This window comes from Hypomesus transpacificus, chromosome 18, assembly GCF_021917145.1.
Source record: "Hypomesus transpacificus isolate Combined female chromosome 18, fHypTra1, whole genome shotgun sequence".
NCBI classification, from domain to species: domain Eukaryota; kingdom Metazoa; phylum Chordata; class Actinopteri; order Osmeriformes; family Osmeridae; genus Hypomesus; species Hypomesus transpacificus.
The window spans coordinates 12375328-12399861 of record NC_061077.1 but is presented as its reverse complement, the minus strand read 5'-3'; the positions used below and the strand labels follow the sequence as shown (position 1 = coordinate 12399861).

Below are 24534 nucleotides of genomic sequence, written 5' to 3'. Positions count from 1 at the left end.
CTATTCCACATAATCAGCAGCCACACCCACATCCCATCCTCCCTCACCTGCTGTGGTTGGCCCCCCCGCCCATCTGGAAGGTGCCCCCCCTCTGCACCGCCAGCCGCGTGTACTGCACCCCCCGGTTGCCCCCCAGGCGGCTGGTAAAGGCGGGCGAGCGCAGGATGGCCGACAGGGCCGAGGACGAGCTGTGGCCAAACAGCCGCTCGTGCATCAGCTGACGCTGGCGCGCCTCCTGCTCGCGGCGCAGAGCCGCCGCCTCGGCCGCGATGTCCGGGGGCATGACGGCCAGCACGCTGTCCTCCATGTCCTCCAGCACGCTGCGGCGCAGCTCCGACGGCAGCGTCTGGATGAAGGTGACGGGGTCCAGGGGCGTGTCGCTGGTGGGGGGCTGCTGGGAGAGCTCCCGCCTCTGCTGCTCCGCCCTCTGCTGGGCCAGGACCTGCAGGAGGACGAGGGGGAGGGTCGGGGGGGTTAGGGCCTTCTACAGCCAGCTACACCTCAGTGTGATGGGTCCCATTCTATTGGGAGTGATCTACAGTTTGTGTACTTGCACCAAACCATGTTTTGGTTGTGTGGCCTGTGGGAGCAGTGTTGAAGCCTGTCTAAACAGCTGAGCTGTGGAGAACACTGCAGAGGTCTGTCCTGCCATGTACTGACGAGGGTTCATTTCCCCCCCGGGGCCTCACCTCTTCCTGAATGGCGGGGGGCAGGGCGGCCAGGAACTCGGGGCTGACCTCCGTGACCCCGGGCCCTCCGCCCAGCACGGGGGCGGTGGTGGAGGGCAGGGTGGATGTGGCCGGGGGGCGGGACGGAGGCCGGATGCCCAGCTGGTTCTGCAGGACCTCCCGGCGGATGTCTTCGGGCAGGGCCGCCAGGAAGGACGGGTCCACACCCTCTGGCAGACTGATGCCTGTGGAGACGGAGGAAACAGATGGAGTGAGCCAAGTGTGTGTGTGTGAGGTGTAAAGGTCAGAGCACACACACACACACGAGTATCATGGGCTCATAGGATCCCTCACCTGCCAGCGGGTCCTCATCCTCGTTACTGGTGGATGGGAGAGGCTCTTCCTGGATGGCCTGCGATTGGCTTTCGGCGCTGTCACTCCTGGGGATGGTCTCACCAGGGGAGGAGACGGAGGTTGAGCTGGATGGAGGGGGAAATACGTACATGTTCAAGGGGTTTGTTACACAAGTGCCATTTCCTTAAAAAAAAGATTATACACACACAGACACACACCGCCCCCCCTGACCCACTCACCCAGTCTCTGCGTCCGTCTGCCTGTCTGTCAGGCCACTGTCTCCACTTCCAGACAGTTCCTGGGACAGGTGACCTGGCTGGACAGGGTTGGGGGCGGGGTCTTCGTGCGTGGCAGAGGCGGGGCTACTGGTATCCATGGGTGACCCCTCGAGCTGTGACACGCCCACGGCGGCGGGCTCAGACGTCTCGACTATGTCTGGGCTGAGGGAGGCTGGAGGGGTGAGGGGGAGACACAGGGCCAGTCAGGTCACCAGAAACCAAGCGCTCACCATTTGACACAATCGTTTGGCATGACAAGTGACTAAATTATTTTTTCTATTTTTTTCCAAAGAACACGGAGACAGAAGTAGGCAGAACAGTTTGGTTCGACAACACGGCTTAGTGCCCCTCACTGGCGGCTCAGTGGGCGTACAGAATGTTGATAGGGTTATCAAAATGAGTCTACCTTCCCTGACTCCATCCATCGCTCCTCCTCCTCCTCCTGCTCTCTCACCAGTAGTGGGTGCCGGGGACATCTCCATCTGGGAGGCCTCCACGTCACAGTGGGGCCGCTCTCCTGCTGCCAGGGGGGGCAGGCCCGCCCCCGCCAGGGCCACCAGCGAGTTGGCGTGGGCCTCTCCCAGCAGGAGGTCTGCGATGGGCTGGTGGACCTGCTGGCTGATGGCCGTCTCCAGGGAGACCAGGGCCTGTTGGTGGGGGGCGGGCGTGGTGGGCGTGAGCTCCCCAGAGGGGGGGGCGCTGAGGAAGCCCTCCGACACCCTGGGGGGGTCCAGGCAGGACCCGGCCCCGCCCTGGGCCTGCTCACCTTCTGATTGGACAGCACAGAGAAGGTGGGGATTTAGTCAACACAAGAGGCGGGTCAAAGGATTACATCAGCCAATGACAACAGCGAAGAGCTCCGTTTAGCGTCCATGTGGCAGCACAGATGAGATGTTGGCCGGTGGCACTAAGGAAGGCAGTAAGTTGTATAGTTATCTCCTGTACGGGGTGCACAATCCTGATCCCCAACAACAACACAACTTACTACCTCACCTCAGCACACCTACAGGTCCTGCTGCTGAACACACACACACACAATGCGTACCACGACACACTGCACTGTGTGTTTGTCAATACCACAATGCGTACCACGACACACTGCACTGTGTGTTTGTCAATACCACAATGCGTACCACGACACACTGCACTGTGTGTTTGTCAATACCACAATGCGTACCACGACACACTGCACTGTGTGTTTGTCAATACCACAATGCGTACCACGACACACTGCACTGTGTGTTTGTCAATACCACAATGCGTACCACGACACACTGCACTGTGTGTTTGTCAATACCACAATGCATACCACGACACACTGCACTGTGTGTTTGTCAATACCACAATGCGTACCACGACACACTGCACTGTGTGTTTGTCAATACCACAATGCGTACCACGACACACTGCACTGTGTGTTTGTCAATACTCCAGCTGTAAACAGACTAAAACCAAAAGGCTCTATGAAGCCAGTTCTTCTGTCTGAGGTCTCCGTGGTGACGGACGACGGGAGCGATGGCTGCTGGTTGGTTGAGGCATTGCCTTGGGAAAGACAGTAGACTGTATAGTTATCTCCCAGATCTGGTGTGATCCTAAAACTATACAAACTACTACCTCAGCCCACAGCACGCACTGTCTTCAGGGACGAGTCGGTCCTGTCGCTCTGGAGTCACCTCCGCCTCTCCCCTACCTGAGCTGGAGGAGGAGGGAGGGGGCATGGGAGGAGGCGGGTTTCACGTGAGAGGAGACGGTACCTGCTGTGTTCTCTCCAGCACCGTTGACGGTCCCCAGAGCGGAACCCTGGAGAACAGAGGGAGAGAAACAGTCAAGTCAGCCTGAAGCAGAGACATCGGCATGTGAGGATCTGGAGGATACGGTCACACTCCTCTCCTCTGTGTCTCTATGTCTGTCTTTCTGTCTGTGTGTGTGTCTGTCTGTCTGTCTGTCTCTGTGTGTGTGTCTGTGTATGTCTGTGCTTGTGTCTGTGTGTGTGCCCACCGGCAGACTCTGCTCCCTGGCCTCCTCTCCTCCGGAGGTCCTCCTCTCGTTCTGCTTGGCCTCCTCCTCCTCGGCCAGCTGCCTCCTCCTCTTCTCCCTGCGCTCCTCCAGCTCCTCGTCCCTCAGGCTCTCCAGGTGCTGCAGCACGGGCACCTTCACCACTGCACGCAGCGCACACCGGGCAGGGGAGGGGAGTGGGGAGCAAGGGTTAACACCTCTGCTGCGCTATTGTGGATTTTCTTTTGCTCATCACAAAGAATCCATCATTCAAATCGTCAAGGTGAAGGAAGGACTTGGCTCACCGGCGACACAGTCGTGCATGCTCTCTGCGTCGAGCACCTTACATTCGTCCGTCCAGCGGGTTAGGGCGGTGGGGATGCTGGAGAGGGTTCCTGGTAGAGAGGACCACATGTCAGACCCTCCTCCGGCCCGTCACAACAGGGTACGCTAGCAGCACGTGTGGGGTGGTGGCGGCGGGTCTTACCGGCCTGTCCCCCGGTGCTGCTCTGCTCGTGGAAGAAGTCGTCCAGCAGCTCGTCGTCCGAGCGGGCGATGATGTGCACGTCCTCGTTGCCCACCAGGAGGCGGGCGCGGCCGCGGGACTGCAGGGGCAGGGAGCTGGACAGCTGCAGGATGTCTGCTGCCGCGCTGGGGCCCAGCAGCCTGGGAGGAGCAGATACAGTTACTACCACATGATCACATTCTAACCAATAGAAACACACTCACACAAGTTTGTTTCTCTAACCAAGTGGAGCCTGACCGTTCACTTCCATGCAAACTTGGGTTCTCTGGCCATTAACTCTTAGGCCCAGTTTCCCAGACATGGATATAAACCTAACCCTGGACTAAACGTTTTCAATGGAGATCTTCATTGAACTTTTCACTTCAGGACTAGGCTTAATCCATGTCTGGGAAACAGAGCCCTCATGTTATTCTAGCCTTTTCACGTTTCCCGAGACCTGTGAGGGCATTTGATCCCCACAAAGGTAGTTAAACAAGACCACCCCCACCCCCACCCACACACACACAGCCTCACCTCTGCAGGATGAGCGGGGGGTTGGGCTGGCGGTTGCCGGGGTAATGCACGTGGATGGTGTGGCCCGTGTTGGCGGTGAGCTGGCGCAGCGTGCGCTGGTTGCGGCCCATGCCGGGGGCCAGCCGGCTGCTGGTGCCCGCCCCGCCCAGGGTGAGGGAGCCGTGGTCGGCGTGGCGCACCATCAGGGGGTGGGAGCTGGGGATGTTGCCTGGGGAGGGAGGGATGTCAGCTGAAGGAACACGGTAGACAGAGAGAACAGTAGCACACATTAGGGGGACATGTTCGCAACCCCAAACTCACTTTACGCTACATTAGGATTAGACGGATTCAGGCACATTTAAAACGACGACGCTACTGTGTCAAATGTTGAATTGATATCTCCTATGAATTATTCACAACAAATACTGCACTATGTACAGTACAAAAACACTCAATTTAAACTAATAATACTATTTTATACTACACAAACACATCAACAACCATGTTTGTAATCATTTTTGTAATCATTCTATGAAGTCAGCCTGCACTAGTTGTGGCAGCACCCTTCATGCGTGACTGGTCCGTGAGCAGGTGAGACGGGCTACAGTGGTGAGGCCTCCTTCTCACCCGTGGTGGAAAACATGTTGTCAAACTCGATGATGAGGTCGTCGTCCCTGTCGAACCTCTCGAAGCGGATGTGCGGCGCGGCGTTGATGTCGGGGAAGTCCTCGTCCAGCTCCATCTCGGAGCCCTCGTCGTCGTCATCCTCGTCGCCCTCCTCGTCATCCTGGTGGACGGCAGGGGCAGACTGGCTCAAGTACTACACTGTTTACACGCCTGTGTGTTCCTGCGCTAGAGTGGCCATGGCTCTGACCCTCTGCCCCTACCTGGTCTTCCTCCTCCTCCTCCTCCTCTTCCTCCTCCTCGTCCTGGCTGTCCTCGTCGTCGTTGCTGCCGCTCGAGTCTTCCTCCTGCGTGTGCTCCTCGTCCTCGGGCTCCAGGATGTTCATGGAGTCTGGGGGGGGGACAGGAGGTCAACACGGCTGGACAGGGGGGGGGGGGGGGCTGGACAGGGGGCGGAGGGAGCCCCGTTACCTTCTCTGTTGGCCTGCAGCGTGGATGCCTGGCTGATGTTGGAGGGGGCCTCGTCCATCAGCACGTCCTCTTGGGATTCGTCCTCGCCACTACGCCCTACTGATTGACGAGAGCACATAACCAATCAGAGGCGGAGCATTCGGTAACTTTCCTTATGACAAATCTATACAGTTTGATCCAGGGGTCTGAGACCTCATCGAGATGTCAGTTTAGCTCACCGATGATGGTGCTGTTGACGGCTCCGGCGTCTCTTTCCAGCAGCTCATCGATCAGATCCACCAGCTCGTTCTCCACCTTCACACGAACGCACCAGTGTTAGGACAACCAAACCAGATGGGTCGTAATCCGTCAGCAGTGTGTGTGTGTGTGTGTGCTCGCTCACCTGCATAGCCTGTGTGCTGAGGACCTCAGGCTGGCCGGCGATGACCACAGAGTCTCCCTCCGTCTCTCCGTCCATCAGGTCGTTGTCTGGGCCCTGGACCCTGAGGCTGCCCTCCACAGGCTCCGTCTCCCCAGAGTCCCCTGAACACACAGCAACACACCAGCACTGACACCAGCTCCACTAGCACCAGCCCACTAGCACCAGCCCAGCTAGGCCCAACACTGACACACGTCTATATTTGAGTCCCGATTCCCTGTTGGTGTATCCTTGATGTCAATATAACACACAGCCATGGTTTATCCCAGGCTTATACCAGTTGGAGAGTGTGTGTGTGTGTGTGTGTCTCCTGTTACCTGGGTCCTGTGTATTGCTGTTGCTGTCCCTGGTGGCGCCCACAGTATCGTGCTCCGTCTTGCTCTTGCTGGAGCCTCCCTTGCCCCCGAACAGGCTGCTGGGCTGGTTGACGATGCGAGACAGGGTCTCCAGGGGCTTGAGGGCAGCGTTCACAGTGTTGGCCATGTTGGGACTGACACACACACAACCACATGGAGAGACACACACATGACGTTAGACGTCTCAAACCGTCCTGGGAGGTGTCAATGAAGCACGAGGCCGTCAGGGAATGGATGTGTTTTTGTTCACAGTCAGGCTACAGGCGTGCGTCTCAGGTGTTTGTAGAGGTGTGTGTGTGTGGAGGTGTGTGTGTGTGTGTGTGTGTGTCGAAGTATGTGTGTGTGTCGAGGTGTGTGTGTGTGTCAAGGTGTGTGTGTGTGTCAAGGTGTGTGTGTGTGTGGAGGTGTGTGTGTGTGTGTGTGGAGGTGTGTGTGTGTGTGTGTGGAGGTGTGTGTGTGTGTGGAGGTGTGTGTGTGTGGAGGTGTGTGTGTGGAGGTGTGTGTGTGGAGGTGTGTGTGTGGAGGTGTGTGTGTGTGTGGAGGTGTGTGTGTGTCGAGGTGTGTGTGTGTGGAGGTGTGTGTGTGTGGAGGTGTGTGTGTGTCGAGGTGTGTGTGTGTGGAGGTGTGTGTGTGTGTGTCGAGGTGTGTGTGTGTGGAGGTGTGTGTGTGTGTGGAGGTGTGTTAAGCTGTGTTGCTGAGGGCTCCCACCTGGACAGGTCCAGGCTGTGGGGCACGCGGGCCAGGTCGTTGACCAGGCCCTTCTTGAGGAAGAGGCGGATGATGTTGTTCATGCCGTTGTGCTGCGTCTTGGCGGCGGCTGTGCTGTAGAAGCTGGAGGTGGACGGGCACGACTCCATGATTGTGCTGATGATGCACATCACTGCCTGGAGCCTGGAGGAGGAGGGAGGAACCAGTTCAGGATATATGCTATGCTATACGCCTTTCTGGGGTTCCCTCCGCCAGTGACCACAACTCTATTTCTCATGTTCATGGACGTTACTATGACCACAAAAACAGCATTGCCGTGAACGAATAACTTGGTACAAAACTTCTGTTTCAATTTGTTTCATCGCCACAGTTCTCCCCCAAGGAGAAACCCCCTACCCCCGCAGTATTCCAGAAGTTTCCTGAGCAGTGAGTAACCCTCCGCCTTCGCTACCCACCTGGCGTGTTTCTCCGTGCCCTCGGCCATGGCCAGCGCCCGGCTCAGCGCTGCCTTCACCTCGTTGACCAGGGCCACCTGGGCGTCGGTCCCCGTGCCGGCGGCCGCCAGGCTGGCCAGGAAGAGGCGTGCCAGGGCGGGGGTGTCCTTATCCTCAGAGTTCTGGGTGTGAGGCAGCAGGTGGTCCAGGACAAAGGCCAGAACACTGCAGTCCTGTTAGGGGGGGACAGAGGAGGGTTAGGTCCAAAAGCATTGTTGGAAGTGGAGCTGTGAGTTCTTAAGGCCAGATGGAAATTATATACTTTTGTGGGTCACAATGAGTGTTCCAAATGGGCCTGGCTCCACAGAGGACAGCGGGAATGAGTCAGACACAAGCCTGTTTATGCTCTTAGAAATAGCACGCTTTCTCAGGTTGGAAACTGACCCAGAATTGAATCGTGTGCTTAGTAATTCTATGCAACTAGGGACAAATAAGGTGCTATTGGATAAAATATTACAACCAGAAGACCACACACACTGTTTAAAAAGGCGGCAGATGTTTGACCCAATACTGAACAAAGCCCAGTTACTTTCTGAAATAAATGAGATAATACCAATTAAAGGAAAGAACACGACGACAACCCAGCCCAGCGCTTGTCTCTGGAGCTCACCTCCTTGATGAGCTCTGATTGGCCGGCGGTGTAGCAGTAGGAGGCGATGAGCGTGGCGATGCCCACGTAGGAGCGCACCAGCTCGGCCAGCAGGCGCAGGATGGTGGAGGTGGGCATCAGGGGCTTGCTGGCCTTGGCCTTGGCCCCCTTGCCCTCCTCTGAGCCGGCCCCCTTCTCCCCCTCCACCTCCTTCTTCTCCTCTCGCATCTCCTCTGGCGTGGAGGCTGAGGGACCAACAGAGGGGGTTGATTGACTGTCACACTGTTCAAACGGAGGTAGGGCCAGGGGCACCAACCGTCCCACATCAACCTCTTTTCTAATCCAGCCTCACCTTCTCCTTGGGGCGTTCCAGACTGGGAGGACTCAGCCACGCCTCCGTCAGCAGCAAACACCTGAGCCTGGAGAGGGAAACCCACCGTCAGCATCCAACACACACACACACACTTCTCCATGTAGGTCTATTAGGAAAGAGCGATGCTCCACGTCTTGCACACACTTACATTGATGTGGAAGGCAGACTGCGAGTCAAAGTCGCTGCCCTGCCGTGTGAGTCTGTACTGCTGGTAGACGTCATCGCCCACATCCTGCAGGATCTGACACAGGTCCTGACCAGCTGGAGCCGTCGCTGCTCGCTCCTCAGGACGCTCGGCTACACACACACACACACAGTTAGCATCCAACATCTCAGGGGTGGTACTGACCCTCCAGCCTCCCCAGTGAGGACAGTGCCGTACCCTCTTCAGGGGCGTGGTAGGCGGCCAGGGCGTTGAGCATGTCGTAGATGACCTCCTTGATGGTGTCGGGGATGGCGGGCAGCGGGGACAGCTTGAGGGGCGTGGTCTTGACCAGCTGCACCGCGTTGGGGCCCTTGATGCGCAGGTTCTCAAACTCGTCGTCTGACGCTGGATTCCAAAAGGAGAGGGTTTGTAAATACACCAACAAAACCAAAAACACATTTCCTAGAAACCTTGATCCAAAGCTACATACAGAACCACAAACAGAGAACGCAGCAGATCAGCAAGACCTTTAAGTTCTAACTAACACAGTGTGGTTAATGGCAATCAACACAACTCAGCGACTGTCTCATGAAGTTCATTGCCAAGTGCATATTGCCATGACAGGGTGTGACAGGATGTTTTGGGGTGTGCCTCACCGGTGCCTGCCCCGCGCGGTGCTGGCAGGGCGATGCGGACGCAGCTGTTGGCCGTGTCGGCGAAGCAGTCGGGGTTGCGGCACGCGGCGGGGCCCAGGACCCTCAGGATGTAGTTGATCTCCTGGGAGCCCAGGCTGCCTGACACCACGCCTGACGTGGTGCTGCCCGCCCCGCTGGTCACTGCAGACCTCACCACCTGGGGGGGCCACACACGCTACTACGTTACTACGGCTTCATTACATGAGTATGCTGTGGATCCGAGTTGTATAACATTTGAAAATCATTTGCATAATAATGATTGTTTGTTTGTGTGTGGGGTAGTTGTTTATGTGATCGTGCCCATTAAAACAAAAACAACAAAATATATATATCTTGAGCCGTGTAATTCTTATCAAAAAATTAATATATAAAAAGTGTATCATTTAACAATTAACTACATTGGGATTTTACTTCGAAGACGCCCTTTAAAACGACGGCATTATAAGGGAACTAATAGCTGCTTAAAAAAACCTGAATACAGAATCATGGAAAAGAAGCCTGAAAAGGTTTGGGTTCCTTGACTCGCACTGTCAAAGTGAGTGCGAGTCACAAGCGGCCCTTCCAGAATCGAAAAACGACAGAAGTGAAAACTGCAAAGCCGAGCACGGGGGGGGGGGGGGGGGGGGGGGGGCTCCCCCGAGGCCTGACGCACCTTCTCCATGGTGTGGCGCAGCGTGGCCGGGTCCTCGATGATGTGCCTGAAGAGCAGCGTGACGAGCGGCGTGAAGCCGTTGAAGCCCGAGCCCTGCGTGAGGCCCAGGATCATGCGCGTGCTCTTGAGCTCGGCGAACATCATGGCGTAGTGGTGGGTGCGCGTGAGGCGCAGGCAGAGGCGCAGCGTGGCGTGCAGCGTGTCGGGGTCCACCGGCACGCTGATCATGCTGACGCAGGCGCGGATCAGCACCGTGGTCATCTCGTCCGTCAGGCCCTGCACCACGATGGCCCCGCCCGGGGAGCGCTCCGAGGCGGAGCTGGTGGAGGAGGAGGAGGAGGGGGGGTCCGGGCCGGTGCAGGGGGGGGCCGGGGGCGCCGAGGGCCCCGTGGAGGAAGGGGGCTCCTTCTGCTGGGGGCCCTCGTCCTTGGGGGCGCTCATCTCCACCGCGGTGGAGGCGGAGTCTGGAGGAAGAGGTGGTAAAGACGTTGGACCAGGACTTTTAAACTTGTCGACTGGCTTGGAGTTGACTTCTCCGGGGGGGTGGAGGCTGTGGTTACCTGGGTCTGCCTGGGGCTCCTCCAGGGTCTTGCTCTCCTCTCTCTCCGTGTCGGCCATGCTGCCTGCCTTGGAGGGTTTGGGCACGCGGGGCACCCTCTGGACGGTCAGCATCACAGGCCTCCTGTTACCAGTCTCCTCATTCACCTGAGGGGGGAGAGGGAGAGAACAGATGTAGAGACGGGGGTTAAACATCACTGCTGGCAGGAGTACAGGCCAGTAGGTGTGTGTGGAGGGGGGGGGGGATTTTAAGCCAAAAATCTTTGAACAAAGGCACCAGATGTCCAATCAAGAGGAGAAAAACAAGCAAAACCCAAACCAGAGAAGGCTCCAGCGCTGGCTGGCTGCCATGTGGTCTCACCTGCACCATGGTGTTGAACTGCACGGTGAATCTGCCATGTGGTCTCACCTGCACCATGGTGTTGAACTGCACGGTGTATCTGCCATGTGGTCTCACCTGCACCATGGTGTTGAACTGCACGGTGTATCTGCCATGTGGCCTCACCTGCACCATGGTGTTGAACTGCACGGTGTATCTGCCATGTGGCCTCACCTGCACCATGGTGTTGAACTGCACGGTGTATCTGCGGCGGCCGGCTGTGAAGCGCACGCTGCTCTCCCCGGCCCGCCAGGCTGAGTCGATGGTGCTGTTGTTGGAGGCGCTGTAGCTGCACCAGCGGCCCGACCGGTCGTCAAACCAACGCCAGTTGTTCCCGTTGGGCTGCAGGTACTGGATGAGGAACACAGAAGATCGTTTAGTGTGTGTGCGTAAGTGTGTGTGGTGACGTAGAAAGAAGGGATTCCGATCTTGTCGTTGCTCTACGCTAGGGACCTCGGTGTGTGTGTGTGTGTCCAGGTGTGATTCTCACCTTGTTCATCTGAGCTCTGCGCTTGGATGAGACGGCCATCTTCTCGTAGAAGTCGATGATGAGCAGCACTGGGGTGATCCACCTGAGGAGAACAAGGATCTGATCAGCGCTGAAACACCAGCAGGAAGAAACGGAAACGGCATGCGCATGTTCTCTGCATATTTATAGGGAGACGGGGGAGAAGCTGAGCCAGCAGGGGGGTCGTCCGTCATTCCTGTGTTGGTGGGGTGTGTGTGTGTGTGTTGGGGTCTCACTTGGGGGTGTGGACATCCTTCTGCTCCTGGGCCGCCTGCAGGCATGGCTGCACCACCTCCAGCAGCTTGGTCAGCACCGCCAGGATGCCACTGTTCTCCACCACTCGGGCACACGACAGCTTCAGCTCCTGGAGCACAAACACACACACATTTACATACAGACGCACTCAACGCTCAGAACATGCGTGCAGGGATGCTCTGAGCAATAACACCGTCCAGATGCTTTCCCGTCTCCTCCCTTCATTATTTGAGGGGCTGACGCGTCAGAAGAGAGAGAAGGCCGGTCCCCCTCGGCCCCCCCCGTACCTCAAACAGCAGCGTGAGCAGCAGGATGCGGGTTGCCAGGTTGGAGGCCTGGGGCAGGGTGGCCATCTGTCTGGTCCACTCTGCCACGGTCTTGGTGTCGCTGGTGGTCAGGGGCACGGCTGCCTTGATCAGGACGTCGGCGGCCTCCCACACCTGCAGCACACACACACACACACATCAACATGGAGCCCAGGGATGAGCCGATATCCTTTGATTTGATAATTTGCTGAGGGGTGATCCAGGGTTCCAGCCGGGGTTCAGAGACCCAGTGTGATTCCAACCCTAACCCCACCCACTCCCAGCCTGAGCCACGGAGGGGGGCCTCCCCCCACGTGGACCCCCTCTCAGGGGCCTCCCCCCCCCACGTGGACCCCCTCTCAGGGGCCGGTCCCCATGCCCACTGACCTGGTTGACCACCTGGCGCAGGATGAGGTCTCGGTACTCGGGGCCGTTCCTCTTGATGGCGGTCATGAGCAGGTCACAGAGGCGGTACACCGTGTCGGGCAGCTCGTCCAGCAGGTGGAAGCAGCCGGGCAGCATGGAGTCCGTGAAGGCGTGCAGCTCGCCGCTGTCCAGCGGCTCCGCCTCCAGGAAGCGCTCCAGGCAGCGGGCCTCCTCCTCCTCCGCGCGCTCCCGCGCACGCCGGTCCTCCTCCTCGCGCCGCCGCGCCGCCTCCTGGGGGGGGAGAGAGAGGGGGGAGAGAGAGAGGGGCGTCGGGTGGGGTTTGTTTATTAATGAGGGTCGGTTTGACAGGGTCCCAGTATGAGAGGGGGTGTACATGCGTGTATGTGAGGCCAAGTTTGTGCACGTACGTATATGTGTGTGTTGCTGAGTGTGTGTGTGTGTATGTGTGTGTTGCTGAGTGTGTGTGTGTGCACGTGTGTGTTGCTGAGTGTGTGTGTGTGTGTGTGTACCTCTGGGGAGTCGGAGCGCTGCTCCATGCTGACCTCCTGTCCCAGGGACATGGCGATGGCCCTCATCATCTGGTCCTCCTCAGACATGCTGAGGTCCTGCAGGGGCACAAACAGCAGAGCCAAGCTCAGGAAGCAGACCCAACAGTCGAGCCCAGAGAGCAGTGACGCTCACAGCGCAGTCCGTGAACACACGTCAGAGTGAGAACGTGGGATGAGAGGAGGGTGTGTGTGTGTGTGTGTGTGTGAGTCTTACTCTGACAGCTCCGCTCAGCAGTGGAGGAGGGTGTGTGAGCAGGTACTCTGTGGCCTGCTCCATGGTGCTGGTGTTGAGCAGGGCCTCCATGGCGTGCTCCCGGGAGAAACCCATGTCCATCAGCTGGAGGCACAACACACACACACAGTGTTAGAGCAGCAGGAGGCACAGAGAGCGAGAGACACACGCAGAGGCCGACAGAGAGAGGCAACCACAGAAAGACAGAGAAACAAAGACAAGCTAAAGGGTGATTGAGGACTGACAGGGATTCTGTTCACGGTGCAAAAACAGTTCAGAATACAATGGACGAGGAAATTAAAGTTTGTGAAAGAAACCGTGGGCAGAAAACAAATCTAAATGTGGAACATGTACAGACAGGAGGAAGCAGCCTAGTGGAACTGAAAAATGGCCCTGAGGAAGGTTTCTCTCTGACACTGGCAGACATTCCTCCCCATTCCTCATCCTTCTGAGTAGCCAGAGAGACACAGCCTGCCTTCCCTCACCTCTCTGCACCAACTCATCACATAACCGGTGCCGCCTATATTTTGAAATCCCTGTTGTTTTCCCTTTAAGGATTTTTCTCTATTCGAGCATTCTAACCTTTTCAACTTTTGCCCTGTAAAATCTGACTTGTGGATTCTCTCCTTCACTCAACTGTCCTCCAGCTCTCTCCTGCTGTTCCGTCACCTTCTCCCTCTCCCTGTTCTCCTCACGCCTCATGACCATCTTCCTCCTGCTCTCCCTCTCCCCTCCTTCCAAACCCACCACCTTCTACCCTCTCCTGATCGCCATCCCCCCTCCTCCTGTGGTCTAACCCTAACCCTCCTTCCTGTGGTCTCTCCCTGCAGTAGGGTAACCCTAACCCTCTCCCTGCAGTAGGCTCTAGTACCTGCTGGAGCTGCTGCAGGTTGACCTGTGACTGCCTCTCTCTCTCTCTGCTTCCTCCCTGTCATGGGAACAAAGTGGCCGGCGTCAGACCAGAGGGGAGGAGGAGGGGTGTGATTGGAAGAAGAGGTCTACAGACAACTGGTCAATTCCATCCCATATGAGCTGTGTTAGCCACCAAGGTAGACGGTAGCTAACAATGCTAGCGTATAGTAGCTGGCTAACAATGCTAGCGTACTGTAGCTGGCTAACAATGCTAGCGTACTGTAGGCTGCTCACAGGGCAATTGGAAATGGCTGACAGTTGTCAACATAGCAATGTCAAATATGTTATAACAGCTTGATCAGTGTCAATTCCAGATCTTTTGCCAACCATTAAACAGACTGAAGCGATGGATGACACAAAATAATATTGCAATGTGTTCCCCAAAAAATAAGAAAGAATCCTCCACACTCGCACCTTCTCTAACCTCCGCCCCCCCCCCCCCCCCCCCCTCACCTGAGTTAGCTGCGGCTGGTTGACCTGAGGATCCCTCCTGGGGGTAGAGTTAGTGGAGTCGTCCGCTCCTCCTCCTCCTCCACCACCACCCCCTCCCCCACTCCCTCCACCACCGCCACCCCCTCCTCCTGCTGCTGCTGCAGCTGGTGGTGGTGCTGCTGGTGGAGGTGGTCCTCCGGCCGCAGGCCCCGGTCCTGGGGGTCCCTCCCCCACCACCACGGGCGCTCCAGGGGCTCCGACAGCCACCACGGGCCCCGCGGGGGGCCCTTCCTCCTCCGGCCGTGCCGTGCCCTCCCTCTCCTTGGCCAGGCGCTCCTGGATGACGGGCTCCCCCCGGAGGATGTGGCAGAGGATGGCCAGCATGGACTCAGCCATGCGGCCTCCGTACACCTTCAGGGGCTTGCGGTTCCACAGGCTGCGGATGCAGTTAAACGCCGCCTACAGAGAAGGGGGGAGGGGGTACATTAAAGAAATGGAATCCACACCAGCACGCACACACACACTCACGGCACAACCACTAGCATCTCACACACACACACTTGCTCTCATAATTCACACGCAATTCAACGTGACTACGGAGCCCTGGCTGTCTTGTCCAGCGCTGCTACTGACCTTCTGGGTGACGATGAGGAAGCGCAGGGCGCTGAACTGGGGCGTGGTGGGCGTGACGCCGGGCACCTTGGCGGGCAGGGAGTGGGGAGAGTCCAGCACAGTGCTGGGGTTCACCATCTTCTCCACCAGCATCAGCCAGGCGTCCAGGAACTCCCCCGTGCCGTCGGGCAGGTCGGCATGCTCCAGCCCCTCCGACACGGGCACCTTGCCCCCCATGGACAGGGCCCAGTTAAACGTCCTGCGAGGAGAGAGACACGGAGGTCAGTACAGCACTGGCGGATGAACACGCCTGACGTCATCACGACACTCATTCGCATTCAAACTCCCTTTGTGCATGTTTCAAATTGCTAGTCATGACTTCAACAAAGGGAATGATCGTCGTGTCTTGATCTTGGATGACAAGCCATGTTTGTGGTTTTTTGCCGACTCACTCGAACAGGGCGTCATGGCCGCCGGAGCAGAAGAACTTCTGCAGCATGAGGTGGTAGGGGTACTTCCTCTCATCAAACAGCATGGGCGACGTGAAGCCCACAGAGCAGATGAAGAAGGTCAGTCTGCAGGAGAGGGGACACTTCTCACTTTACACCTTCATTACAGCCTTCAAACCACCATAGAAAGAGCCTTTTTTTCATTGGCTCCCTGTAATTGCCTAGCTTTGCGGTACCCATATGGCATTGGTATTCCAGCACAACATTTGAAAAGAAGCCTCATCGATTCCCCCTGGACCTCCCGACAGCAAACGGCCGGTTCACCCACTGAGCACACAGCTAAACCGTGCGGGCCGGTTGCGGGAGCGTCCGTACCTGAAGCGAGGCGTGGGGGTGTAGGGCGGCGGCTGCCAGCTGAGGCCCTTGGTGAGCAGCTTGGTGAGGGAGGAGGCGGTGGCGCGGGCGGCCGGCGTGGGGGCCGTGCCGGTGCTGGTGGCGTGGTGCGAGCGGCGCTGGCGCACCGGGGAGCCCACGCACAGCTTGACCAGCAGACCAAACAGCTCAGCCAGGGCCCTGCCCAGACGGGAGGAGGCTGGGTGTAGGGAGCGAGACAGAGGGCGAGAGGAGGAGAGGAAAAAGAAAGGGACAAAGAGAGGGAGGAGAGTTAAACAAGGACGTTTTGAACGATCTTCAATATCCTCGAAACGATCAAAAACCTGTCCGGGGAGAGAGAACTTAAAATAGAACCAGACTAAAACAAGTGAATCAAAGCTCCTGAAATGGGTCCACCGACTAAGACGATGGCCAGTATCGCCCAGGGGGTCTCCCTCACCAGACAGCAGGGGCTTGATCTGCTTGATGCGTGTGGCCATGGCAGGGGTGAGCTTCGACTTGGCCTTGGGGTCGGCGGCGGCGGGCTCGTCCGTCTCCATGGGGGCCAGCGTGTCCCCGTCGAGCCCCATGCCCTCCAGCAGGCCCTGGGCGGACGGGTCCACAGTCACGGCCTCCGCGTCGGCTGGAGGAGCGGAGAGAGACGGGGGTTAGAGCTGGCCAGGGGGGGTCAGATGGACAGCTGGACTTGGGATTCCGCTCCGTTTAATCATACAAGCCAATGGGTGTATCAAAGGTGACATATGTGTTAGGATAAGCTCTGTGTGTGGTTGGTGCGGGGAGTGTGTGTGTGTGTGTGTGTCTTACCGCTTCTCCTGGAGGTGGAGGCGGCTGCTGAGGAGCTGCTGCTGCCAGACGGCTTCTCCTCCTTGGGCACCAGCTTCTGCATGTCAGCCTGGCCAAACTCACAGCCAGGGGGCAGGCTGGGGGGGTCAGAGGAGAGGGGGGGGTCAGAGAAGACTACTCAGAGAGAGAGACTGGTGATGAAAGTAAAACAGCAACTGAGGGGAAAAAAGGGCTAAAGATAACACTGAGATAAGGCAAAGAGACAGAGATCCAGAGAGAGCAGGTTGGTGTGCTGACCTGTTGGGGGTGCAGAGAGACAGCAGCACGGTGCTCTCCCACACCAGGGAGCAGTAGAGCTGGCTCAGCTTGTTCAGGACACTCAGGCCCAGCTGGGAGCCCCACTGGTTCACAGAGATGGCCCGGATCTCGCTCTGACGGCAAAACAGGAGGTCTGTCAGGCTTGCACTTCATCACAACTGACACTAAACCAGACTCTTGAATGCCCTTGTGTGTACGTGTGTGTGTGTATAAAGTTCCCATGCTACACAGTGACAGACGTAGCTCCGCTCTTACCTGTCCCACGCGGCAGGTGTGGACGAACATGAGGATGTAGGCGTGCGCGGCGGTGAGCGCGTGCAGCAGCGGCGTGGCGCGGGCCGACAGGGTGGCGTCGGTGACGTGGCCGGCCGTGGCCAGCTCGCGGAGCAGCACGGAGCCCCCGGGCACCTCGATGGGCCGGTGGAGCGGCTCCAGGGCCGACAGGATGCTGTCCAGCTGGCACAGGCCCTCCTGGAGCACCTTGGGCTCGTGGGAGAGGGTCTGGAGGAGCAGAGGGGAGAGATGGGTCAATACAGCAGTCACACGTGGGTTTATTCCCCCCCCCCACATCAACAAGCGACAACGGCGGTTTGATTAAGTGAGAAATTCTTGTCAGGGGTAACTATTCCCAAACACAGATCGTCCTGTCAAGACAACCAACACACATCAATCCAGTAGGTGAGTCCAGGTGTAGCCCATCTGTACCAGCTTGACATCCCTACCCTGTACATGACTCCACCCCCCCCCCCCCCCCCCCAGTCTGTAAACCAGGAACAGGCCCTTAATGTACCCCCATCCTCCCAGCGTGTGTTCCAGCGTGGGCCCTCACCAGTATGGACTTGCAGACCCCGGCCACGGCCTGGCAGGCGGCCGAGGTGGGGAAGTCGATGGGCAGGTTGGGCAGGCCCAGGATGGACACCAGGGGCAGCAGGCCCTTCTGGCTCACAAACTCCTGGCAGTGGTCGTCCGTGGTGTTGTTGCTCAGGATGGACTCCACAAACTTCATCTGGAGGAAAACCACAACAACGACAGACGATTCGTGTTTAGACGCTGAGCCCCGGCGGAGGAAAACCAAAAAACACGAAATTGGTTTTCCAGGTCAACTCTGTTGGTTGTTAGCTCCTGATTTGGGCAGGGATGTACACAAACACTTATGAAAACAAGAGCGTCGGCATTTGACTTGGCCGCGGGCCCATGGGAGGGCCTGATGCCGTGCCAGAAGGTAAACACGCACCACGTTCAGAATGTAGTCCATGAGAGGGATGGGTATCCTCTCCTCTGTGCCAACCACCCTGAGGGGGAAGAAGAACAGAGAGGAACGCCGTGGTTACAACCCTGCCACCACAAACACTCCCCGCTGGGAACAGAAAGGACTTAAGAGAACTGAAAGAAGATGCCAGAAGGAAGGAGGGAAGAGGGAGTGAAGTAAGGAAGAAAAAAAATGAAGAAAAAAAAGAAAGAAAAACAGTGTACTTCCACATCTGTTTAATGTCATACAGTTGAACGGGCACTGACTGTCTGGTGCTCTCTGGCTCCCCCTGCTGCTGGCTGAAGGTGTGCAGAGCCTCCTCCTCCTCCTCATCCTCGCTGGACGCCTCCTCGGCCGCGTGGCTGGAGCGGGCCGGGGGCACGGCCACCGTGCCGTCAGCCTTCTGGATGGACGGCTTCTGGCAGATGTACTCCGGGGCGCGGCCCAGGTTGCAGATCTCCTCCAGCAACTGGGGGGGGAGGGGGGGGTTCGTTTATAGGGCAGTTTATATCCAACACACACAGGACTGTGCACTAGTTTGAACGCAAACGTAACTTATTTAAAAAGCAAAAGGATAAATTACTCAATCAAAAGACTAAACATGTTCAACATGGCTCTTTGTTACTGCCACCCAAATACAAAAGACATTCAAGATCATATTCATTGGGTGCCGAATAGGGGTTTTGCTCGTGCAAAAGTGTGTTTAAGTATGCCTGTATGTAAATATATACATAAAATCTAGTACATTTAAGCTATCAATATGCCTTGAGCAGGTAAGCCATGAAGGGGCATGTGTGTCTGTGGCAGGCTAGCTCACCTTGATGATGGCGGTGGTGGCGTCGGTCTTCAGAGTGGGCTGGTGTCTCATCAGCTCGTCAACAGCGCTGCCCAGGTTCGACGCCGTGTCGCCTGGGGACACAAGCGTGCACACAAACACACGTCAACAAATGTTGTCACTTTCAACTTGGGACACTACATAGCTTCTCACACACACACACACACACACACACACACACACACACACTCACCCAGTGGGTCGGAGCTGCGGCGGCGGCGCATGGCGGGCAGATAATCCGGCGAGAGCAGCACCTTGAACAGGCGCTCGAAGGGCTGACACTGGACGAAGGAGTGCAGGCCACGCGCGTTCAGGCACAGGGCGCTGAACACGTTGGGGAGGGAGCCCAGCACCTCGCGCGTGGCTGGCACCTGCAGAGAGAGAGACTGTGAGAGAGAGAAAAAGGCAGAAAAGAGAGAGAGAGAAAGAGAGAGAAAAGAAGGGGAGGAAGAGAGAGAGGGTGAGAGACAGAGTGGCGAGGGGAGGGGTCAACTCGAGGGAGGCAGGGAACCAAAACGCAAAGGCAATGAGGGCCGAGGAGGAGAGGCGGGAGGGAGGGGGGAGCAGGAAGAGGACGACGACAAGAGGGAAAACCTAGTGGCCAAAGGCTCCGCCCAATGTTGAGTGCCAGAGTGGAGGAGAAGTTACTGCGGGGGATCCGAGTGGAGCATGGAGAGAGGGAGAAAGGTGTGTGTGTGTGCGCGTGTGTGTGTGGTGGGAGGGGGGAGACTTGTGCTGCTGTGTGTGTGTACGCCCGCAGGAAAGAGAGTGAGAATGTGACATTTAAACATTTCTAAAAACGTGGAGGAGAGGAGAGGGGGAGCAGTGAGGGAAGATGAGCAGTGAGAAGGGTAGAGTGAGTGGATGAGAAAGAGAGAGAGAGAGAGAGAGAGGGAGAGAGAGAGAGAGCAACAGATAGAGGAGCAGGAGGAGGGAGGGAGTGCTGGCACACTCACGTCTTTGATGAGGAGGGCGTGCAGCATGACATCAGTGAGGCCGTTATCCTGCAGGGAGGAGAGGAGAGACGGCTCCTGGAACACAAACACAGTCACCACCTCCGTAGCTGTGGGGTGGGGGGGGTGGAGAGAGATACAGGAGAGAGGAACAGGACAATGTTACAGAATCACCATGGTTTCCGAAGACCCGAGTGTCCAGAGACAGCAGAGCTTCAGTAAAAGGGGGGAGGGGGGGTGTTATTTATCCAGTCACTTCATGTGGGCGGAGGCCCCTCCTTGGCCCAGTGGACTCACCCAGCAGGAAGAGAGAGGGCCCGTAATACTCGGCATTACTGATGATGTGCTTGAGTGAGGTAGGCAAGGACCCGTCCATTACTGCAGAGAGAGGGGAAGACAGGAGGATGGGGAGACGTGAGTTGGAGGGGAAGGGAGAGAAGACAGGATTTGCATAGTGGTGCGTATCTGTGGCCTTGATGCTGAGGTGAGCTGCCTGTAGCTATGGTCAGGGTGTCAGGGTGTGCATCAGAGGGGGGAGGGGTGCGGGGGAGGGGCTTACCGTGGCGGATGCCGTCAGAGAAGGCGGGGTCTTGGATAGCTTTCTTTAAGAAGTTGAGCATGGACTTCAACAGAGCTGCTCTCTGGGGGATGCACTGCACACCTGGGGAGAACACACAGGAAGTGTGCATGTTGATATTGTGGGACTGAAGCGTGTGGAGTCTTGTGTGGCTGTGACAAGTGACAGAGAGCAGGTACACGTGTGTGTGTGTGTGTGTTTACCTGGTCGCGGGGCGCTGCTCTGCGCCCGGCTGTCTGAGTCGGGCTTGGCGGAGGCGGTGCCGGAGGAGGGCCCCGGGCTGCTCTCCATGGCAACCTCAGACACGTCCATGTCTGTATCCATGTCCTCAGACTCGGCTGACGCCCCGGGCCTCTGGATCTTTGGCTTGATGACGAAAGGGCACTCTTTCCTGGAAAGGTCCACCTCATGCTGCACGGACAGAGGAGTGTTGGAGGGAGGTGTTAATACAGGCATGCCTTTTGTTGACTGAGCAGAGGGCTTAGAGGGCTGCCTCAGACCTGGAGGCTGACTGTGTGTGTGTGTGTGTGTGACTGTGTGTGTGTGTGTGTGAGACTGTGTGTGTGTGTGTGTGAGACTGTGTGTGTGTGTGTGTGTGTGAGACTGTGTGTGTGTGTGTGTGTGTGTGTGTGTGTGTGTGTGAGACTGTGTGTGTGTGTGTGTGTGTGTGTGTGTGACTGTGTGTGTGTGTGACTGTGTGTGTGTGTGACTGTGTGCGTGTGTGTGACTGTGTGTGTGTGTGTGTGTGTGTGTGTGTGTGTGTGTGTGACTGTGTGTGTGTGTGACTGTGTGGGTGTGTGTGTGTGACTGTGTGTGTGTGTGTGTGTATGTGACTGTGTGTGTGAGTGACTGTGTGTGTGAGTGACTGTGTGTGTGTGTGTGTGTGACTGTGTGTGTGTGTGTGTGTGTGTGTGTGTGTGTGTGTGTGTGACTGTGTACCTCCAGTCTGCTGATGAAGATGGTAAGGCCGCTGTGGGACTGAAAGGCAGCCATGTCCAGGTTGGTGATGAGGTCCACCACCCGGACTGCCCGCGTCACAAAGGTGATCTGGTCCTGCTCGTCCCCCAAGAACTTGATCACCTGCGCGCGCACACACACACAAACACGGAATGGATGACATCAGATTGTGTGTTAGCAGACATCAGATTGTGCGTTAGCAGACATCAGGACTCGAATGTGTTGGATAGACAAGGGCTCCATTTGAACACATTCATCTCCCTTTCCATTCAAAGTCTCAACATGAATCGATCTAGTCATAACACAGGAACATTGTAATATGTATTGAGTACTGAACCATGACTTTTGAGTTCTCACAGAGACTCAGAGGTCAGACAGAGGCATCTTAACAGCTGCAGTGGGCAGACAAACCGTCACATGTATTAACCTTTAACTAAGTGAGTTCTAAATATTTCCAACGGCCCCCACAGCAGAAGTTATTTTTAAGAAACGGTAGCTAGCTAGAATTAGTTAGCTTCCGGGCTAAGTTACCTAGCATAATACTCTTAGCAATGCTAAGAAAACGATTAGTTACTTGTTAACCTTCTCATTAGTACATTATGAAGCCATACTAAAGCGTTTGTCGCATAGGATTTGTCTAGCAGAAAACATTCAATTGGAATGTTGGAAATCACATATTTGTGATGTTACGCTGTGGGACCCACATATGAATGATGACATATTTGTACCGCTACTCATTAAATACCTTTTAACAGCCTTAGTATGGTCTCATCTTGAAAATGCAAAACATTTAACAAAATCTCAATAGAATAACCCTTGACGTGAGCTGTAATGTTCTTCTGAGACTCCAGCAGGCGACAGAAGTGACAGCCGTTCTGACGCGATGCTGCAGACTTACCGACCAGGTCGGAGGGTTGTCAGACCTGGACCTGTGCGAGCTAGTGGGGTTACATGGGAGCGGGGGTAGCCAGCGTGGCGGCTCACCTTCAGCAGGGCCTCCATCATGCCGCAGGAGACCAGGGCCTCGCCCCCGGCGTCGTAGCTGGCCAGGTGGTAGAGGAACGAGAACAGGGCCGTGGCAAACTGGTGCGGGTAGGGCTCCATCAGGGGGTCTGGGGGAGAGGCAAGCAGGGTGGCAAAAACGTCACTTTCCATCTAGGTTCACGCAAGTGACGAGCAAGTGACGGGGGTCGCGACTGCACCATGTGAACATAGCATGATAATGGGCTTAATTTTATACAAATGAGAGCGACGATTCGCAACCAATGGGCCAGAGCCATATAAAAAGAGAGCTACGACACTGATTTCGCCGACGTGATCACTTGGTTCAAGTAGCTCGCTAAAAAAACACTGCTGTCTACCTGTTTGAATGGTTTTCGACGGGACAGACAGTAGCAGCATCTCGATTTACTGACATTTTCGGTATATTAACACATATCGATTGGTTACTGGTGTGTTGCATCATGTATATGTCTCATACTTTATAAACATTTATGTATTACATTAACTTGTAACACTAGGCAGCAATATTGTGAAGCAGAGCTAGAAATGCCAATGCTAGCTACCTACTGTAGCTCACACCAGCAACTGCTCAATTTAAGACAAGAAAGGAGTTTGGTAAATAGAACAGAATATACAAGGCAACCAATGGCCTTCAATAAAACATTTTATTATACAATATGTCCAGTGAGAGGGTCAAGTTTGTTTTTAGTGAGTGGACCTGAAATTCCTGCCAAGCGTCGATAGCTAGCTGGACGATAGGGGACCCCTTAATCTGCAATTCATTGTTGCTAGCTCTAATCAGATGTACTAACTAGGCTAGTAAGACTAACTTTGTAAGCCAACGAACACCAATAACTAGAACTTATTTGACAGACTATAAACCAACGGACTTATAATACACGTGCTCTCTAGCTAGCTACAGTAAAAGTGTTGCTTACGTTAGATACTAGACCTAGTCTAGCTCTAACTGCATTTAGAATCTAACAAACTATATTTTGCGATAAACTTTAAGTAAAACTGGCTATATAAAATACTACTAATAACAATTGATATGAGGTCCAGTAATGCAGAGGTCTTCAACCCTGGTCCTCAGGGATCCCCTGTCCTGCACGTTTTAGATGTTTCCCTGCTCCAACACACCTGATTCAAATGAATGGTCGTTAACAGGCTTCTGCCAAACTAGATAACAACCCATTCATTTGAATCAGGTGTGTTGGAGCAGGGAAACATCTAAAACGTGCAGGACAGGGGGTCCCTGAGGACAAGGGTTGAAGACCTCTGCACTAATGTGTTGAAATATGAAAAAATGCTGTAATTTGACCAATTTACCAACTAAATTGCTTCGGAAACACTGAATTGGGGTTGAACATTGGAAAATACAATGTTTGGAATATAGGTCGCAAATGACACGCTTTACTTCTGCAGTCTTCAATTACAATGGAAGTCTATGGAAGAGTCGCAACTCTTTTTATACGGCTTTGGGTCTACCTAGCTTTGACTACCAATCCGTGGCGTGCTTTAATATACAGTCCATAATGTCCCAGTATTTTAGGAAAATATTATAAACTATATACATGTTTCTTAAATTATTTGTTCTAGTTCTATCAGAGTGAAAGTCGTTAGTTGTCTAACAGCATTAACTGTAAAGTTATGTTTAATAAACGAATACAAAATTATTATTTTAAACACTGTGATCCTAAATTTCTTTGTGTGCTCCTAAATGTTTTCATTTAGGAGCACATGTACTCCTCGGGAAAAACATTAGCGTAGAGCCCAGCTCACCTATCATGGCCTGTATGCAGTTGCGCACCAGCACGGGCAGGAAGCCGTGGTAGGAGGCGGTGCCGGTGCAGTCGATAATGTTGGACAGCTTGGGCGTCCTCTCCAGGTGCACGATGGAGGTGAGCGTGCGCAGAGACGCTGCCTTGATGTCCTGGGTGGAGGAGGATGGTTAGGGTTAGCAGGCTTTTAGAGAAGACGCACTGTGACTCTCAACCACAATGACACGTTGAAGCTGTTGGGGCGGGGTGGAATGTCTGTTGAATGCGGAAC

At 55.6% G+C, this 24534-nt stretch overlaps 1 protein-coding gene across 14 annotated transcripts in view; it reads right to left on the bottom strand.

Moving 5' to 3' along the window:
• Positions 1–24534, bottom strand: part of huwe1 (HECT, UBA and WWE domain containing E3 ubiquitin protein ligase 1) — a 40445-nt gene that overhangs the window by 9411 nt on the left and 6500 nt on the right. For 4 of the 14 annotated variants that reach the window (XM_047039596.1, XM_047039609.1, XM_047039599.1 and 1 more), the window contains exons 13-65: positions 24265–24415; positions 22465–22592; positions 21463–21603; positions 20727–20934; positions 20506–20607; positions 20244–20324; positions 19950–20056; positions 19187–19379; positions 18976–19067; positions 18407–18627; positions 18144–18201; positions 17700–17915; positions 17165–17410; positions 16889–17022; positions 16613–16728; positions 16248–16430; positions 15791–16007; positions 15419–15541; positions 14988–15225; positions 14376–14813; positions 13882–13938; positions 12993–13115; positions 12740–12835; positions 12231–12500; positions 11826–11978; positions 11520–11647; positions 11266–11347; positions 10950–11126; positions 10399–10543; positions 9839–10302; positions 9148–9343; positions 8729–8896; positions 8495–8643; positions 8326–8392; positions 7995–8218; positions 7346–7557; positions 6891–7073; positions 6144–6316; positions 5791–5930; positions 5627–5702; positions 5409–5507; positions 5201–5328; positions 4941–5121; positions 4335–4563; positions 3783–3961; positions 3601–3690; positions 3299–3459; positions 3055–3100; positions 1707–2069; positions 1262–1472; positions 1023–1147; positions 690–913; positions 48–442 (exon numbers count right to left, since the gene is read on the bottom strand). In XM_047039596.1, coding sequence (XP_046895552.1) covers positions 48–442; positions 690–913; positions 1023–1147; positions 1262–1472; positions 1707–2069; positions 3055–3100; positions 3299–3459; positions 3601–3690; positions 3783–3961; positions 4335–4563; positions 4941–5121; positions 5201–5328; positions 5409–5507; positions 5627–5702; positions 5791–5930; positions 6144–6316; positions 6891–7073; positions 7346–7557; positions 7995–8218; positions 8326–8392; positions 8495–8643; positions 8729–8896; positions 9148–9343; positions 9839–10302; positions 10399–10543; positions 10950–11126; positions 11266–11347; positions 11520–11647; positions 11826–11978; positions 12231–12500; positions 12740–12835; positions 12993–13115; positions 13882–13938; positions 14376–14813; positions 14988–15225; positions 15419–15541; positions 15791–16007; positions 16248–16430; positions 16613–16728; positions 16889–17022; positions 17165–17410; positions 17700–17915; positions 18144–18201; positions 18407–18627; positions 18976–19067; positions 19187–19379; positions 19950–20056; positions 20244–20324; positions 20506–20607; positions 20727–20934; positions 21463–21603; positions 22465–22592; positions 24265–24415 — 9107 coding nt within the window. The remainder of the gene's footprint in view (positions 1–47; positions 443–689; positions 914–1022; positions 1148–1261; positions 1473–1706; positions 2070–3054; positions 3101–3298; positions 3460–3600; positions 3691–3782; positions 3962–4334; positions 4564–4940; positions 5122–5200; positions 5329–5408; positions 5508–5626; positions 5703–5790; positions 5931–6143; positions 6317–6890; positions 7074–7345; positions 7558–7994; positions 8219–8325; positions 8393–8494; positions 8644–8728; positions 8897–9147; positions 9344–9838; positions 10303–10398; positions 10544–10949; positions 11127–11265; positions 11348–11519; positions 11648–11825; positions 11979–12230; positions 12501–12739; positions 12836–12992; positions 13116–13881; positions 13939–14375; positions 14814–14987; positions 15226–15418; positions 15542–15790; positions 16008–16247; positions 16431–16612; positions 16729–16888; positions 17023–17164; positions 17411–17699; positions 17916–18143; positions 18202–18406; positions 18628–18975; positions 19068–19186; positions 19380–19949; positions 20057–20243; positions 20325–20505; positions 20608–20726; positions 20935–21462; positions 21604–22464; positions 22593–24264; positions 24416–24534) is intronic. The other 10 variants (XM_047039606.1, XM_047039603.1, XM_047039602.1 and 7 more) reach the window with 10 other exon arrangements.